The following is an 18,210-nucleotide window of genomic DNA, read 5'->3' on the forward strand; positions in this document are numbered from 1 at the left end:
AAAGCCCTCCTAAAACTACTAATTCTGCTCATATGATGTCAGTAAATTCTGGAACAGTGTGTCAGTAGTTCGGGAAGTCGGTGAGATTTCTGTGATGTCTCCACGCTTCTGCCAGCAGCTGCGGCGCAAGTGACTCCAAGCACAATTTATAGAAAATAAAGAGCATTAGAGTGATGTTACACAGACATTTTTATTATCTTCGTCAGCATTTTGTTTATTCCTAATGGCAGAAAAATGTGGTTGCTGAGTCAGAGTTTAATACCTCGCAGAATGTTTCACTCAGACAGTAAAAATAATTCATGACGCCGATGAAACCTCTTAATTCTGCTGCGTGTTCATTTCCTCTGTGATTCATGTTACATGATGTCTTTGTAAAAATGCATTTCAGAATTTACAGTACTCATGTGTTGCTGCTTCAAAGACAGAGCTTATTGAAATTTTCTTACAAAAACTCTTGGCGTTCAGCACGCTAACGGACCTCGTTTCTTCAGTAAACTGACAACATCCAACAACAATCTTCCAATTACCCAAAACTGGCAAAAACTAAAACCCCAAACTGAATGTGTAGCATTTGTGTCCTCTGCTGGTTTGTAAGTGTAGGAAACAAACAGGACTTGAAAAGAATAAATAAAAATTCTGTGTGATTGAACCCATGGACACAATAATCTCCCCAAACCTCAAAGATCAACCACATTCATATTGTTTAACATGGATTTAGAGTTGAGTTCTAGTGTGCAGCAGTTAAAGGACGTGTTAACACAGCACGAGTGTGTGTGTTTTCTTTTTATTGCTAACAGGGAGGTACCACACGCCTCTTGCGGATACATTCCCAGATCCAGCTGGACGAGACTTTCCGGGCCTGGCTGTCCCCCTCGGGTTCAGCCAGCGTATGTGTGGCCGAGGCGGCGTCGTAGTCCGGCACGAGGTCTCCGTCGTACGCCACAAAGTACCGCCTCAGTTTGTCGAAGTCCTGCACGGAGGCTGGCAGGAACAGCTTCACGCCGCTGAAGATGTCCAGCAGCGTCTGCAGGAAGAACACCAACAGTCAGCAGAGGAAACACCGTCCAGGGTTAGTTTCCCCAATACGAAGGAGCTGGTACAGTTACATGAGGAAATCATGCTTAGTTCATCCGCAGCTATCACTACATTGCTAATTCTGTAGCAGTTTCTTGCTAGCCCACGTTAGGTAGGTAGCTACATCTGCCTTTGGCTTCATTAAATACAGCCAGCCGCTGCATCGAATACAAATACACATTTCTGAGAAGAGCAGCGTTCTTTCGTTTTATGCTTTTTTGACTAAAGTTTTGGGTTAGCTTCGTTTAGCCCACCAACTTAGCGGAGTCATTGAATGCAGAACTGTTGCACAGCTTCACTTTAAAAGACTGAAAGTAATTTTATCAACATTTTGATAATTCAGGCTGAGACATGTTTAGATTAAAGTACTAATTTTATGTTAGCAGGACCCAAAGTGTTCAAAAAATACTCAAATTGTAATTATATGAAACTGTAAATCAAGCACATTATGAAGAGGCTGATTCAGAATCAGTTACTGAAAGTGAAATGAATGAATTTGTTGTTTGAACGCTGCAGCCAAAACAAAAGCTCTGACCATCGGTTCTGTTGGATTTGATCGGTTTTGGTTGGTAATTGCTGAAATGTGAAATGTGGCATCAGGGATAAAAAAAAAAAAAAAGGTCTGATGGGGCAACAAACACAAGCTTCCAAAAGATCTTCAGGTTAAAGTCGTATTTGGAAAAGAAAACAAAGGATTAATAGTAAAACTGGAACCCAGAACGTCGGTTTAAATCTCAGTTTATGGCTCGACCACCTGGTTCAGCCTCACTTGCTGTACTTGAACTTGTATTTCTGTGAAATCAGCATCCTTTCAGGTTTACAGATCAGAATCAGGTTTCCAACCTGTCTGATCGTCAGACTGCTCCTGTTTCTGCCCGTATTCCAGAGCTCAGCTATGACTTTGGAGAGTGCAATGTTATCAGAACTGATGGCCAGAGCCGCAACAATAAGCTCCAAGTTGTAGTTTTCCTTTAACTGGTAGAAATAGGTTGTTTTGGAAAGATAAAGAGCCATTAAACCCCACTAACAGCAATTGTTTTTACATTATTTCTTTTCTCCTCGCTTCAGTTCATGAAGCACCAGTGTTTCATTCACCGTGTGCTGAAGCTGTGTGATCTCTGGTGTTTGGACAGTTTCAGTGTTCACAGTTAAACAGAGAAAACCTGTTGTTGTTGACCAACCTTGTCATTTCTGGGCTCCAGCAGCTGAGAGGTTGCCTTTGCTTTGGTCTGTCCATTGCTGTGAACGCTTTCGCTCTTCTTCACCTGGGGGGGAAGCAGAGCGGTCACCTGTCAGGATTACCGCAGCGATGTGTGTCATGTGATCGTGCTGTTTGCTGTGCAGTGAACACGCTACCTTCTTGGCACTGGGTGCTTCTGAGGCGGGGGTGCGGGGCTGGGATTTCACCGCCTTGGGTTTGGGTGGGCTTCTGCTGTCTGTGAAGAGAGCGCATGTTATTACTGATCTATCAAACGTCTCTTTCAGCTTCACTGCTGGAGTTAAAGTTGCAGAATTCACTGTGAAATAAATACCTCACACTTCTGTGACCCTGTGTCCTACTGAAATCTGATTTTTGCCTGAAACAAGCTTTTAAAAAAACATTTAAACTGTGGGAACATTTTGACTTTCCTGTGGGTGGAGAAAATCATGGTTTTGTGAAGGCTTTAAGACTCTAATTCATGAATATACAGAGAATGAAGGAGGGCGGATAATAACGAGAAGAACCTGAGATCAGTCAGAGGGAGAGCTGTCTAAATGCATTTCTAACTAAACCCGGAGTACAAAAACACTCCAGCAGTCAAAGATGTGCCAATAATGTCAGTCAACTAATTGATCTACAGAAAATTAATCAACAGTTTTGATAATTGGGTAAGATTTCTGGTTCCAGCCTCTTAAAAGTGAGGATTTTCTTTGTCTATGTGAGAATAAAGTGAACATCTTTGGGTTTTGAACAAATCAAGCTATTTGAAAACGTCCTCTTAGACGAAGGGAAACGGCGATGGGACATTCCTTCCTGTTCTCTGACTGTGCAGGTCAAACAATCAAGGACATAATATCAGATGCAGCCATGGTTTGAACACTAACGGCAAACCGGCTTTATTACAGACAGGTTGTAGATGGTTTTAGAAATGATATCAAACTGTTGCACAAGTCTTACTTTGCACAATAAGAGGTCTGAACTAGTGAAACTGGCGCCGCCCAGCTCTCGCCTCCCCTTCATCTTGTGTACTTACTGCTCTTCTTGGGTGCGGCGCCTCCGCGGGACGAGGACGACGGCGAGTTTCCTCCGCTGTCTCCTCCTGATGAGCCCTTGTCGTCGCTGGATGTCGACGGTCCGGCCGTCACTTTAAAGTCACAGTTCTCCTTTGATATGCGGTACAGCTCCTAAATGACAACATGGGCTTCAGCCAACAGATGTAGTGTTCCGTGCGGCGAGAGACCGAAGACACGTGTCGCCTTCAGCGGGCGCGTTAACTGCCTCGGCCAATATTTCAGCTCATTTGTCAATGTTTGCCAGATAACTGACAGCAAATTTGGTCCTTGTCATTTAAATCATGCTTGTGCGGTCCCATGAGTGCTCTGTTCAACAGCAGGCTTAATTTTTTCACTCCTCCCATCACCTATATCACATTACCTTCCTTTTCTCACCCACCTTCCATCATACAATCAACTCAGCAACAAAGAGGACTGACAGAAAGTATTCAGTTTGAGCTTCTAAGGCTTCTTTTGTGATTGTTTTCCTCATCGTTAGGTGTCAGAGGTTAATTATTTTTGTGCCTTCAGTTACTTACTACAAGCCACATCTAATAAAAGGTGTAAAAAGTTTCATTTACTTTACACTCAGGAGGAACTTCACATTATTAACACCGGTGCAGCATCACAGTGTGGCAGGTGAGCTTGAATCAAACTGCTGATATCCTACTTTAAGCTGGTGCAGGTTGGTGGCGCTCTTCCAGTCCTTGTCATCACGGATGCGCGTCATGCGGGGAAAGCGGATGGAGATGCCATCAGCCGTGTGCATTTCTGATTTGGAGAACTCTGCGCCTGTGATCTCCCAGACAGGTGCTTCCTGCAGCAGAGGAAACGCAGCAGCAGGCGAAACGTAAATGACAAGGCAAATACACGAGTGCCTCTCCGTACAGTGAAAAAAGCCACTGAACTTCTCTTCAGGTGCAGTCATGGATATGAGTGTTTGGTGGATTTCATTATTAAGTATTTTCAGGCTTGGAAGGCAGATGGTTTTACTCTATTTTCAGATTGTTTGCAGTAAATCTGCAGGTTGAAAGCTCCTCCCAGCTCTGCAGCACAGCTCATCGTTATCTCAACATGTGTGAGGGTCATTTATTTGGAGTTATATGTAAGTTATCATTTCCTCTAAAGTTCTGCAGGACGCAGGAGCATGAACAGGCCCTCTGGGAAATACAGACGTGCCGAATTACAGAGAAATCTCACCTCAGGATTGCGAATGATGAAATCTGGATAATAGTTCTTGATGATTTTCAACCAGCCTGGGATTTTGCTCGGCTCCTGCGCAGAAACACACGCATACAAGATTAATTTTTGATTTTATTACATCGGCTCAGTATTCCAGGTAGGCCTCTAAGTGGATCCTCTCTGACCTTGCTGATTTTGATCACATCCAGCTCTTTTTGGAGCCTGGCCAACATGGCGTCATCGTAGCCTCCGGAGCACTTGGTGACTGTGCACCACTTCTTGGAGTCTGGGTCATAACAGCCCATTAGAAAACTGGACATGATGCCCCCTGGTGGGTAGAAGAACACACTTGGCATCAGGAGGGACATTCAGGAAAGTGCTGCCTGTGGAGACTCTGCGGACCCACAGAATAATCTCTGCACAGGCTCTGAATATACACACCTACACGGCATCATTCCACTTCACTAAAGCTAGCCTCTTCAGTCCACTTGTTGAGGCCTTTTTAAGCAGTTTTCTGCTTCCCACTTTTGTCCAATGGTGTGTTATGACAAGTGTTTCATCTGGCGCGTTGTTTGTTGTCTATTAGGTGTCTTCACACTGCATGAGCTGTCTTCATTAGCCATGCTTTTTAGATTGGTACCTTTGTTTTGCATTTGCTATGCTTCCATTGTGTTATATGCTCATTACACAGCCTTCTCAATGGCTCCCATATCTCGTCTGCTTGTATGCTTTAACGAATGACATCCTCTCGTTATGCGCTATGTTTTATATATATATATACACATTTTTACATAAAATGCTACTATGCTGGATTCTGGACTCTTGGATTCATAATGTAACAGAGTTGTATTTATGTGTAAAGTCCAAACTGAATCTTTACATTTTAAGTCAAATCCTATTATATAAAAAGCCTGTTCATATAATTACCAAAACACATTAAGTGTCACTATTTCGGAAACTTGAAATGATCCCCCTGCTTGTTATAAGAATTTTCAGAGCATTAATAAAAATTAGAGTTATGCTAAAACTGTCTTGTTGGCTGATGTGGGTTCCCCAGACTCCTCATCTTACAGGAAGTGGTGAAACTAAGAGCATCAAGAAGTGAGAAAGCGAATCCATTGCATGAAGACGTGAATGTGCAGCAAGCGAGTGGATGATGAGGACTTTACAGACCGTTTGAGCCTTTTCCATAGAAGGCCCCCAGAACCACCAGGTCAGCCGTGTCCGCCATCGCCCCCTCGTTCAAATAGTCCTTCTTCACCTTTAGCCAGTGGCGCTTCCCTGGTTCATAGCTGCCCTGAGACAAAGAGACACACACAGTTTGCTCATCACCATGTGATCACCACACACAGCATATTCCCATTGGTGTGTTTCCTTCAGCAGATAGAGAGACTAACCTTTATGTCTTTTAGCACCAGGCCTTCAAGTCCCTCCCTGATGACACGAGTTATCATATCAGCCAGATCTCCTGCCCTCTGAGACACACACACAAACACACACACACACACACACACACACGATATCACCAGCTGTAACAGATGTGCACACACAACTCAAATTCAGGGTTTTACTCACAGTGACGTGCTTCATCTCTGAGAACAGGATCCTGTTGGTGACTTCTACCATGTTGTCGTGCAGGAACTTCCTGCGTTCACACAGAGGCCTGGGGAATACGACGGCGGTGGAAAAACGTCAGACAGCTTCTACTAACTAATGTTCAGAGTTGTAAACTCAAACTGGGACAAATCTAGATGCTAAAAATGTACTGTGTTATATATATATTATGTATATTTTGTTGTAAGATTAAAAAACTGTTAAAGGGACTTTGTTTTTGTGTTTATCTGCAAGATAATAAAATATTCTAGCATTGGGAAAAGTACTGCGGTTGCTTTAATTAATCTTAATTTTAACATTTTGGTAGATTTATTCTACACAAATATACCAAAGACTTAAATTAACCCTTCGAAAATGCTACTAGATACCTTAAAACAAATACTGCGAGTAAAGAAAATCTGAAGTAAAACCATAATCATATATAAAACGAACAAAGATAGAACCACTGCTTCAGTGTCTGTTGAGGTTTGGGTGGAGCGTCTCCTTAACGCTGTTAAAAATCACATGCTTGCATCCAACGTAAGGCAAAGATGTTTTTTTTTAGGACAAAGAATGGAATGAAAGCACATTACCTCTCCATGAGGCTCACGCCATTGAAGTAGATACAGTCGAAAACAAAAAGGCACACGTTGGCATCTTGAAAGGCGGCTTTCTGGGGGGAGAGGAGAGTGTGGAGTGTGACAGCTGAGACCGGCTAGACGGGAAGCTGTGTGACAAAATTCATGTCAAAACCAGGCGCTAACTGGCCGTGGTGCTCTCACCTTGTGAACACCCAAGGTCCCGAAGGGCAGGGGTTTACTGGTCTTTGTGTCAATTAGGAGGACCTCGGCATCCAGTATCATACTGTGGCCTCCGGGAAAAGCCTGAGGGATGTAGTCCTTGAAATGGGCCACCTGAAACATCAACATGGACACACGGGGCTTAAAGTGAGGAGACATAAGAAGCATTAGAGACAACTATTACAGCAAGGCCAAAGAGACTGGCAGCAGCCCAAGTTCCTAATAGGCTTGACGCTGTAAAAACAAAAGAATGAAATAATAAAGAACATTACTGTCGACCTGATGTGGATTAAAACATGTTTTATGCATGCTACAGCACATTTCCACCCACTTCACCTTCATCATACTCTGTGGTGGATGATCTCAACAGCTCTGCACTGTTATCATTCATCAGAACAAAAAACATTAGGCAACGTGGACCATTGTAATTAGACTCCATTCCCACCCCCACAGAACGCTAACCTATCATTAACATAAATTGGTAATTACAGTAGCTAGGGGGCCATTACCAGCCATTAGGCTGATGGGTAGCATGGCCAGGGCAACATGTCTACAGCCAGCCGGGGTACAAGGGGGCCATACTGAAACAAAAACCAGCTAGAGGAGGTCCCAGGAGAGAAGGCTGGTACTCATGGGTCTTAAATAGCTGCTCAGGAGCTGAGTAACTCAGGCGTGTTCTTGCAGGTATCAGCACCAATGACAGCGTGTGAAACTGAAGTAAGAGCTTAGAAAAAGTGACTTTTATCTTTGAAAAACCTGCAGAACAGTGAGAAAAGTAAGAAAAGGCTTTTCACCTTGTGTCTAAGTGCCGCTGTTGTTTACTGAAGTTTACTGGCTTCAACATTGCTGTGAGGTGTGTGTTCAGTGCGCAGCAGCAACCTCTGGTGGTTTGAAAGAGCTAATGAACCTGATGTGGAGCTATTTATCCCTGGGTGTTTCAGGCTCTCGGCCTCCTGCTGAGCTAACAAATGCTGGAAAATCACTGTGGGAAATGTCTGAATTTCAGACTGGAAAAATACCTTTTCAGTTGGTAATCCTGCCGGGGCAAACCTGAGCAGATTCTGCTCTGACATGCATTGTCACACTAATCGGTACACAGCTTCACAGGCTGTGCTGTGAGTGTGTGTGTGTTTGAACTGTATGTGTGTGCGTGACAGGACTGACTTTGTGTGGCAGCACCGGCTTCAGGCTGCGGCTGAAGTAGCTGAAGCTGTCTCCGTCCTTGTGGACCTGCACACGTTCGCCGTCATACTTGATCTCGGAGTACATCCCGTTGGGGCATTTCTTCATCGCGTACTCGATGGATTTACACGCCTCTGCCTGGAATCACAAAGGAAAACAACAATAATGTACCAAGCTATTGATTATTCCTCACTGCTGAGGTGTGGGATCATAACTGTGACAGAATTGAAACAAATCCAATGATCAAGAGACACCAGCAGTCAGACTAGGGACAGGAAGGGAGAACCAGTTTCAGTTGAGAACCGGTTCAAAACTGTCCACTCCCTTTAAGTGATGTTGGCATGTTTTTCTGACAGTTGCTCGCGCAGAGGGGGTGAACAAGTGGCACAAAATTTGTAGTGAAAGGTTTGAGCCCAGCAGAAGAAGAGGGATGGGACTCGAGGACCGGTTCCCAATTCAACAGCTGTCAAACAGTGGAGCTGCTGCACACCTGGGTCACATGTGCGCCTTTTTCCTACACTGTGTTCAGACTCACATATAATAAAACACACGCAGGAAACTGAAAACTGATCAGGAATCAATAGAGAACCAGACCGATAAGCAGAATCGATAATGCAGCTCCCATCCGTCGGTCAGACAGGTTGGAAAGAGACAGGTTCAGTGAACATCCATCAGAGTATCATACAGACGTCCCGACACGTCAGCTGTTTTAGACGCTGTCATCTGACCGAACTACTGACTGCTCGTGTTTCTTCATCATGCCATGAACAAGAACATGAATGCGATTAACTCGAGTCTCTGGTGGTCATGTGTTTGTGTCTAAAACCTAATTTAATCTTCTCGAGACTGTAGCAGTGTGTCCTGGTGATACTGCACCATTAGACTAATCGATATGACTGTACTGGCAACGGGACTGCTGCTGAGTGCACCGACCATATTTCAATGCTTCTCCAGTCCAAACTCTGCTCGACTGATCCGTGTTTCTTCCTAATGTGTCTACTGAATGCAAACTGCAGTTAGAAAGAGAAGGAAGTTAAAAGCGACGCGCTGAAGTTTTGAGCCTGTGGGACGCCGGGAACTGGACCGTGGTTTCATTTGTAAACTGAAATGTGATATAGCTGCAGTTAATTTCAATCTACTTGTATACTGTCCAATTAAAATTCTGGTGTGTAATGTGCAATTTAACGGTCTGGAGCTTCTTTGGAAAACACATTTTAAATCACGCCGCGTTCAGAAAGAGGGATTCGGGATAGTCGTGCGTTAACGGTGGAGTTATCTGTGAGGTCCAGCTGCTGCCTGTCTGATGCCTGCTGACGAGACGTCAGTTTGAACGTCATATTCTCTCCATCTTGTGGAGTGATCCCCTAATGTGAGACCCCCCCCCCCTCCGCAGGTCTCATTCAGTCTCAGGCAGTGTTAGACTGTCAGTCTAACTCTTGCTTTGTTTAGAGCACATGTGCGGCCATCTTTATCTATAACAGAAGGAACAGCTGACATCCTGAACTGAGGGACAGAAACATGTTTTATCCAGTTTTTCTTGCATACATTCAGTGTAAAAATCTCCTTGAAGCCTGTGAGCTAACGTTTATGAAGAGGTCAAATGGAGCCTTTGGTAACAGGACAAAGACAGCCAATCAGATCACTTCAACATTCCAGGAGGTCGTGTCTTATTTCTAACCTCTTTCCTTTTGAAAACCAAAGTTGTTTAAGCAACAATTACTGTCTTTTGTTGAGAATCTCTTTCTAATTTAGTCCATATATTTTCACAGATCAGCCACATACCTGGCCCTGGAGTTAAAATTGATTATTACCTTGTTGACCTATTGCTGGATGCATCATTTGTAATGAACGAGCAGTTAGATTGGAGGACACAATGTTCATTTGACTCGTTTCGTCTGTGTCTCAACTAATGCATGAGGTCAGAGAGGTCAGATGGCATCACATCAGGATGGGAATTATTTAAAGCCCCCCTCTGACGAAAATCACCTTGTTAACATGTCCAGAAGGTGCTCTTTATACACTGCAAGACATATCATGAGCGAGATAAGCAGTCAACACCCTCCCTGAGCTTTTCCAACTGGACCAATGACATGGATGATTTAGACAGTCAGAGTTTCATACATCATGTACCTCAGGAACCAATCCCGCTAACTTTCAGGGTGGGGCTACAGTCAAACGAGGGGTATCAGAGGAGCAGCCAGGTGTAGCTTCCTATCAGCATTTTTTTAAGCTAAGTTTCACTCTTTTCAAATCGATGGCAGAGACGTGTTCTGGTGGTGCAGCCTGTTTCCAGACGTCTGTATTACCACAAACTTAATACTGAAGCTGTTCCATCCATTTACCGTGGGGACACAGCGAGCACCAGCCAACAAGTTAGTCAAGTTTATGCCTCTCACGCTTTGTCTGTTGACTGTCGAGACCAGTCTGCAGTGTGCTGGGTACTGTTAGCCAACGTTAGCCTGCTGAGCGATCATCTGCTGCTGGAGCAAACTACCTACAGCTACCAGAGAAGCAGCTCGCTGAATATCTTTTAAAGGAGAAATTCTCTTCACTTTAACTAGTCATGACTTCCTGATGCAGGCCTGAAATGTTGTGCTTTTCCTCACACTCATTCACTGCTGCACTTCTTTATAAATGTTGTTGTAGTTGATTTTATGCACTCTATGTCATCTATTTCTAACTTTATTTTATTACTATTATTCAGTCGTTATTATTATGTTATCTTATTTTTACTGCTATTATTAAGTATTATTAATCTTATTAAACAGAATTCTTCTCTCCCTGTTTTTATGCTCATTCTGTCTTTTTATGTGAAGCCGTTGGCACATGTGATGTCTTTGTTTTAAAGCATTAGTTACTCTAACTAGACTATTTCGGAATTTGCATGAAATGTAAACAAGTTTGCTTGGACGGCAGTGATTTAACCTGTTTGCATTGAGTCACATAAAGATTAAATATGTAAAAAAGGAAGACTTATTAAAAGCAGTGTGTGTGTGCGTGTGTGTGTGTGTATATATTCTTGAAAGTTTAGCGGTAGTACTCACCAGCATGGGCTGAACAGGGGTCATGAGTGAGGCCTCCACAGTGAGGAGTTTCCTGGGACCTGAACCATTAGACGCCTCCTGCTGATTCCTCAACACCCGATAAATCACGTCTCCCAGATTGCGCGAGGCCTTGAAGGCATCGTAAGCATTTGGGTCCACAGCATCCAAACTGCATAACAGGCAATAATGAAGGAGGAGTTCAAGCTTGGTGTGAAAATACAACCTTTTCTTCTTCAGAGTGTATATTCACTTCTGGGCAGGAGGCAAAGACACTTACACGTGTTTTGCTCCAGCGTTCATCTTCAAGTCGTGTTTAATAAGTCGAATGATGCATTTCAAGTCATTTCCGGTGCATCTGTGATGAAACAAGAACACAGATTAACTGTGAAGGAGGATTGCAGGAGTATTACAGGGTCTTATCAAGCTACTACATAAGTAGTGAATATAAAATAATTATAATACTCGGTAGAACTCTCAGAAACCGTCAATAACTGGAGAAAAGACTGCTGTTTTCAGCTATTTTGAGGACGGTCAGACAGACAGGAATGCAATTTCAATTCATGTGGCTTGCTTTGTCCTGCCAATGTCATGACACAAGTGGACCTTTTATTCAGTACAGCACAAAATAATCCCTCTGTCTGTTTACAACCAGCAAGCTGCAATTTCTGACAAATAAACACAGTCCCAGTCTGGCATCGGCTGCCGTGGAGGGTAGAATGTCAAATGAAGACGTGTGTGTGTGTGTGTGTGTACGTGTGTGTGTGTTACACATGCCTGAGGCAGACAATCTAAAATGAAGGGAAAATTGCAAAAGACAACAAATACAAACAACAGAAAAGCAGCGCCAGCAAAACAAGTGGGAGCGAACAATTGCAGCATTTACACCCACTATGAAAAGAAATCACAAAATCTGTCTCCCTGGTATTCACGAGTTGTCTGCCGTTTAAAAAACTTTATGAACAATCACTGACAGATCTGGAACCAAAATAACAGCATCACGTGGAGGAAATAAACAAGGCCAGACATCATCACCGGAGTCGTTTTTAATACAGCTGATCTACTTCATGATTTTACTGAATCACCTTATCTTTGCTGTTTTACTACTCAGTCCAATCATTATGAAAACGATGAGGTACCGTCTTACTTTTTGGCAATATCCTCCAGCTCGGTCTGCTGCTCGTCCTCCTTGGTCAGCTGGGCGAGGCGGGTCAGGGAGGCGTCCACTTCCTGGATGGTCAGGAGGCTCTTGGCAGCCGCAGGGAATGATTTACTGTCCTCGAAGAACATCCGCACCGTCTCAGAAACATCGCCCTGAAAATAAAAACGAAGACACACAAACACTGTATATACAGACACAATCCCCAGAAGAAAAACCCTTGAAATTGATTTCCAATCCAAGAAAATCAACTGATTTTCAGTTATAAAATCAAACATTCAGCACATGTGATATATGTCTGACAACATGTGGATCACAGACCTGCTCCAGATCGCGCACCATGTCATCCTGGCTGCATTTAAATATGCGGCTGAAGAGCTTTACGATCTGCTTGTCGTTGAGGTTGTAGACACTCTTCACGACGCCCGGCAGGAGCAGCTTCACCGTCAGGTAAAGATCTCCATGGAACTTATCTACCAGGGAAGAAAAGACGATTTGGATTCTGTCACATGCTGAAATCTGCTAACGCCCACAAACACAACACCAACAGAAAGTGATGAACACACCAACCTCCACCTGAGCCCTTCTTCAGGAACTTCTCAATAATCTGTGTCTTGGTGTTGTAGCTGTTGTTTTCTGCCACCATGGCACAGAGCTTACGAAACTCTCGCAAGAGGCAGTCCTTGTGCTGGGGGTCACAAAGCTGGGCGGACAGGGTGCCGCCTTGGCTGACTTTGGCAGAGGAGGGGGATGGTCCCGGGCTGGAGCTGGAGCCGGAGCTGGAGCTGCCGGCCTTCGCAGCTGACAGGACAGTGAAGGGTAAAGGTACAAGTGATGAGGTCGATTTCACAAAGCGCATATTTTCTGCTTGGATTCACAGTGGAATAAAAAGTCAAGCTCACATTATCCTGATTTTAAGAGCTTCGGTGATTATCTGCTACCTTCAGAATGTACTGATTTACTGACTTTCAAGGGAATAATTCAGTTTCTGAGATGTTTTTAGCATTTACTGTATACTTTAGCTTAATGCTAACAACTTCTCTGAAACATTCAACATTTTCAAAAATACATGTACAAAATAATACAAGTTAAATTATAGTATATTATAGAAATAACAGGCATCAAAGACTCTGTTTTCTGTGGAGGTTGAATGTTTTAATGTTGACAGAAACCTGATGGTGCTTAAGGCTGCGTAAAAAACGTCAATACTTTAATGGCAGCAGAACTGCTTCAGTACTATCGAGCATCAAAAAATGCTTCGTCATTCAGTCCCGAATTTTAGTACCTGAGGAGTAAATCTCAGCGTCAGTGAGCCAATAAGCATGCAGCATGCTTGTACCCAGATTTAATGTGATTATTGGTTGTCTAATGTGACACGTCATAGAGATGTCTGCTCATCACGAATAACCCGGCGTGGAGGTGGAGAGCGCTTCTGATGGTGTTGCTTACAGAGCGACAGGTAACAGGAGAAAGCGTCCTGGAGTTGAGGTGGATCACTCTCAGACCTGGGACAGCTGCTCTTCAGCACAGAGACAGTAAGAGGTCTCACTCTGCCGTTACTTCCCAGTACCACAAACATCACATTGGATTTGGCAGACTAGACGCTAGAATGGTGTACTGCTGCTCTCTGCTGTTTGTTATTAATGTTCTGTTTGACAGTTTTTTTTATGTTTATATTGTCCAATACTGTCCAGATATTCCATCAGTGTCTTCATTTTAGTCCAGTTATCCAGCTTGAGTAAAACAGTTTCTGCAGCTGCTTTCAGATTTTGAACAGCTTCTTCCTTTGAAGTGAGTAATAGTAACATAATGTGGAATTTTCTTTTTGTTAAAATGGGTTTCAGAAAATCGCTATCGTTTGGGAAGTCGAGGCATCAGTACCAGGCCAAGACGGTACTTTTTAAAGATCATAGAAAGTGTCGCTGATTTGTTACTTTGGGAATTCGAATGTGCAAAACAGAAATCTACCAGACAAAACTGTCAAAGTGAGATTTTTAGCAGACAAATCGCCTGGAGAGAGAGAGAGAGATCTGAGCCATCCTCTCTCAGGAATCTGGATCTCCCACTTCTTATCAGAGATACAGGTTTCCAAAACTAAGGTATAACAGTCTTTATTGTGTGTGTAGTATAAGAACTGATCCTTCTCTTGTGTTTATGTTTTGAGAATGTATGATTTCATGCTGCCTTTCCACAAAAAGAATTTCCTCTTATGGGACAACGACAATCAGAACTGAACTATATGTATCTATATGTACATGTTTGTTGTACCTTCTGGATCTCACTACGTGCACTCAAAAATCAAGTTCAATATGTGCAGATGCAAATGCTATTTAGGACTTAGAGTGGTGTATTAAGGGCTTGTTCCTCCACGTGAGAATAATCAGACAGAAGTTTAACTCATTCTGCCTCTTTCTGATCCAAAAAGTTCATTTCGATCATCTCAGAATGAAAAAATCATCCACTTTCTCTGTACATTATGTTCGTTGTTTGAGTTACTTTTGTTGTAATATTGACGAGATGTCATATGTTACCAGTGAAGCCTGAGAACTTGCGTGGAGCGTTGACGGATGGGTCTGCAGGAGGAGACATTAGCTGGCCGGTGGTGTTCAACTTGGCCTGCACCTTCTTCTTTGGACTTGCATTGACTTTGGCCATCAGGTCTACAAGACAAGACAAATGACTTGAAAACAAATAAGGAGCCATTTGACATGAAACACAATGTTTTATCAATTTAAACAAGAACAAATATGTCAACACTGAATGAATTTTGACTGGATTCAAGGGTCTCATATATGCCTCCATATACACTATCGCACCTATATGTCAGTGCATAAACAACCATGTACTGTACATACACACATTCCTCATTTTACTTCTGTTCTGTTGTTTTAATGCAGAATCTGTTCTGTTCATTTGTTTGCTCACTTTGAATGTTTAGCAATTTAATAATGACCCAGATTCCACAAAAGTTGTGTAAAAATAAATAAAAACAGAATTCAGTCATTTTCAATCAAACTGTGTTTACTGACAACAGTTTAATGAACTGTTCCTGAGTCCATGTATTAATCTCCTTTATCCAATCATGTGTTCACAAAGTGGTGAACTTGCTCCATCCTTGCTTGTGAACGACTGAGCCTTTTCAGGATGCCCCTTTAATACCCAATCATGATGATATGACCTGTTACTTGAGCATTCCACATCTTTCCCAGTCTTTTGTTGCTCCTGTCCCAACTTGTTTGAAATGTGTTGCTGCATCAAATTCAGAATAAGCAGATATTTACAAAAATCAATGAAGCTGATGAGGTCAAACTATGTTGTATGGACGGATACCACAGTATCAACACTGCACTGCAGCCTCTGGTCAGTTTCATTGACTGCTGACTTTTTGATAAAAAAAATCTAGTAAAAGCTCCCTTTTTATGTGCTCCCTAGAAAAGTCAAAGGTCAGTGCCCCTGCACAGTAGTTAGTTAGTGAACTACCTTGAATCCAAAATGAAAGGTTATGCATGTACAAAAGAGGACACAAGCAACAGTTTCATTAGATGTTAGGTACTGAACATTACTGAGCGTCTGCTGTACCTGAAACATGTTTATTAATGAGCTCCTTGTCTTCGTCCTGTAGCTCCTCCCAGCCCTCCAGATCTGTGATGTCCTCGATCTTCTTCGTGGTGGCTCTTGCCCTTTCCAGCTTCTCAAATATACACTTCACATGGTACCACTCCTTCATTTCCCCGGCTGACTCACTGAAAGGGTTTGGCACAATCTTCCCTATGCGCACTATGCCCTTTTGGATTTTGTCCTTGCATTTCTTACATCCTGCAGTGCCACGTTTGGCGTATTCCACGATAAACCTCTGCTCTGCCATATCTGGCTGGCTGAAGAAACACTGATGTAGGGAAAGCTGGGGAGGCTTAGTTTGGAAGAGTTTGCGTTTATGGGATACAAATGAGAAATGATGGATGTGTTGGGAAAAAATTAACACATGAACAACTGAAAAGGCTCTACACACTTTCCAGTGTTCCTGACACCTGACAAGAGGTTGTAGGCCTACACAAACAGTCTTGTGAGCTAAAGAAATAAGCCGTTTCTGCATCCAGTTGTTGTGTGGGAAAGTTACAACCTAAAGAAAGCAAAGGGACATAATGGTTAAAGAGATAATTCATTTTTGTTCTATATAAATGTTTGTTTCTGTTTGACATTCCTGGAACTATCAGATAGAGTAAATGTACCTTTGCCGACTCAGACTCAGACTTACATTAAAAGAACATTGCATAAAGAGTCCTAAATTGTGCTATACATCTAAATACAAATAGCTAGCGTTAGCTAACAGGTTACATTAAAAGAACATATTATGATGAGTACAGAGATGGTGCGATACATTCTGAGAGTTTTATATGACTAAGGAGACGATGGTGCACGTTAACGTAAATACTGGCAAGACGATTTCTGCTCATTCAACTGACAACAAGGCAATTTTTGGCTAACTAGTTGATTAGCTTTAGCCATACTCTCTGTTCCACATACTCATACTAACTGTTAGCTTTGCTAGCAAATACATCGAACACCAACTATCAAAGATAACTTGACATGTCGCTTATACACCTGCATATATTTAGCTACAGTACCTTTCAGAGGTTCAGTAAAATATAATGCCACTGTTTTTATAGCTGTCCTTCCTCATTGTTGTTAGCCAACTGTTCACCAGTATCAATTGTACTCAATTACATTACGGAGATAAAACACACTTCCGGTTCGGCTCTACAAAATAGAGGCTCAGTACTGACAAAATTGTTCTTCTTACATTTACACTAATGTTTAATTCAGTGTGCAAACGCTTTCACTAAACGTATACTGTTGGCTCATCTTTTAGACGATGCGAGGTGCCTTTTTTAGTTTAATCGGTGATATTTATTTTGCTTTATTTCGAAAACTAAAAAACATATTTCCGTAAGTCTCGTTACGGAATACGTAATTCTGGTCAACTTGACGCAACTAGCCAAAGCTAAAGCAGTGGGTACAGCATGGCTAGCAGTGGCTTTGTCACGGCTTCATACGGGTTCGTAGAGAAGCGGCGGACCTTTAAACATGCAGCAGGATGTACTACCGCCATCTGCTGGACCGGAGGATGTCACATAGCCACAAACTTAAAACCGAAGAAAGAGTGTCTGATCCTTACCGAGGTGTGCATGCGTTCTTGTCTACAAAGTATCACCTTCCGCTTTGTCGCTCAGTAATCTACCGCTGAGGGGTGGATCTAGGCAAATCTGTCAACATGTGAACTTAGAGCTTCTTGGCTCTCAATTGTCTAGGAATAATAATATGAACAATAATATTTTGTTAGCAGTAAAAAGTAAAAACAAAAATAAAATTGTTCACCCTATTGCCTGACAACTTGCCTTGCCAATTACTCACAGCGGTAGTTGGCTGGTCAGATAGTGTAGAAGTATAGGTTACCAGTGCTAACTTAGCACTAGTAATGCATTCAGCAAAGCCCAGAAATGGTATATTAAATGGACTTCAATCATCTTCATTCACTTGGTCAGAAAACATGTCATTCATCCTTTGCTAGATAGTTTATCTCTATTATTATTATTATCTCTATTACTATTATTATTATTATTATCATTACTATTATTATTATTATTATTATTATTATTAAGATAAACAAAGTTTTATCTTATCTTATTATTATTAGCATCATTAGCATCATTTTCGAGCAGAAAAAGAGCTTTAACATACTCAACAGTGAAAAACAAAACAAAATGATGTAGCTGATGAAACAGGACATGTGAAAACATTAAAAACACCAAAAAAGCAAGTTAGAGACATGAAATAATACCTAAGCGACAGCTGCGCAGGTCCCTGTGCATTATATTTCCGGCAGCAAAAACCTTCAGAAATTTGTAAACACGCTGAACGCTCTCAC

At 42.4% G+C, this 18,210-nt stretch overlaps 2 protein-coding genes across 4 annotated transcripts in view; one reads left to right on the forward strand and one right to left on the reverse strand.

Moving 5' to 3' along the window:
• Nucleotides 1-6,325, forward strand: part of rad51d (RAD51 paralog D) — a 35,736-nt gene extending 29,411 nt beyond the window's left edge. Inside the window, exon 11 of the mRNA XM_041951918.1 lies at nucleotides 798-6,325. The gene's annotated coding sequence lies outside the window, so the exon portion shown is untranslated. The remainder of the gene's footprint in view (nucleotides 1-797) is intronic.
• Nucleotides 178-18,141, reverse strand: lig3 (ligase III, DNA, ATP-dependent). Of its 3 annotated transcripts, none has more exons than XM_041951917.1 (21): nucleotides 18,124-18,141; nucleotides 15,864-16,404; nucleotides 14,816-14,944; nucleotides 12,855-13,085; nucleotides 12,606-12,757; nucleotides 12,273-12,439; nucleotides 11,406-11,483; nucleotides 11,129-11,297; nucleotides 8,067-8,222; nucleotides 6,885-7,016; nucleotides 6,696-6,775; nucleotides 6,085-6,172; nucleotides 5,907-5,984; nucleotides 5,683-5,806; nucleotides 4,695-4,837; nucleotides 4,528-4,602; nucleotides 3,998-4,144; nucleotides 3,309-3,459; nucleotides 2,431-2,510; nucleotides 2,256-2,339; nucleotides 178-1,024 (listed from the first exon to the last, which is right to left on the reverse strand). In XM_041951917.1, the coding sequence occupies exons 2-21, from the start codon at nucleotides 16,375-16,377 to the stop codon at nucleotides 791-793; spliced, it is 3,012 nt and encodes a 1,003-aa protein (XP_041807851.1). In that variant the 5' UTR covers nucleotides 16,378-16,404; nucleotides 18,124-18,141; the 3' UTR covers nucleotides 178-790. The 3 variants fall into 3 exon arrangements, with proteins under 3 accessions (XP_041807851.1, XP_041807849.1, XP_041807850.1); XM_041951915.1 differs by lacking the exon at nucleotides 18,124-18,141 and adding an exon at nucleotides 17,461-17,584; XM_041951916.1 differs by lacking the exon at nucleotides 18,124-18,141 and adding an exon at nucleotides 16,910-17,006.
• Between the last annotated feature and the right edge of the window lie 69 nt (nucleotides 18,142-18,210).

The sequence above is a fragment of the Chelmon rostratus genome, chromosome 14, assembly GCF_017976325.1.
Source record: "Chelmon rostratus isolate fCheRos1 chromosome 14, fCheRos1.pri, whole genome shotgun sequence".
NCBI classification, from domain to species: domain Eukaryota; kingdom Metazoa; phylum Chordata; class Actinopteri; order Chaetodontiformes; family Chaetodontidae; genus Chelmon; species Chelmon rostratus.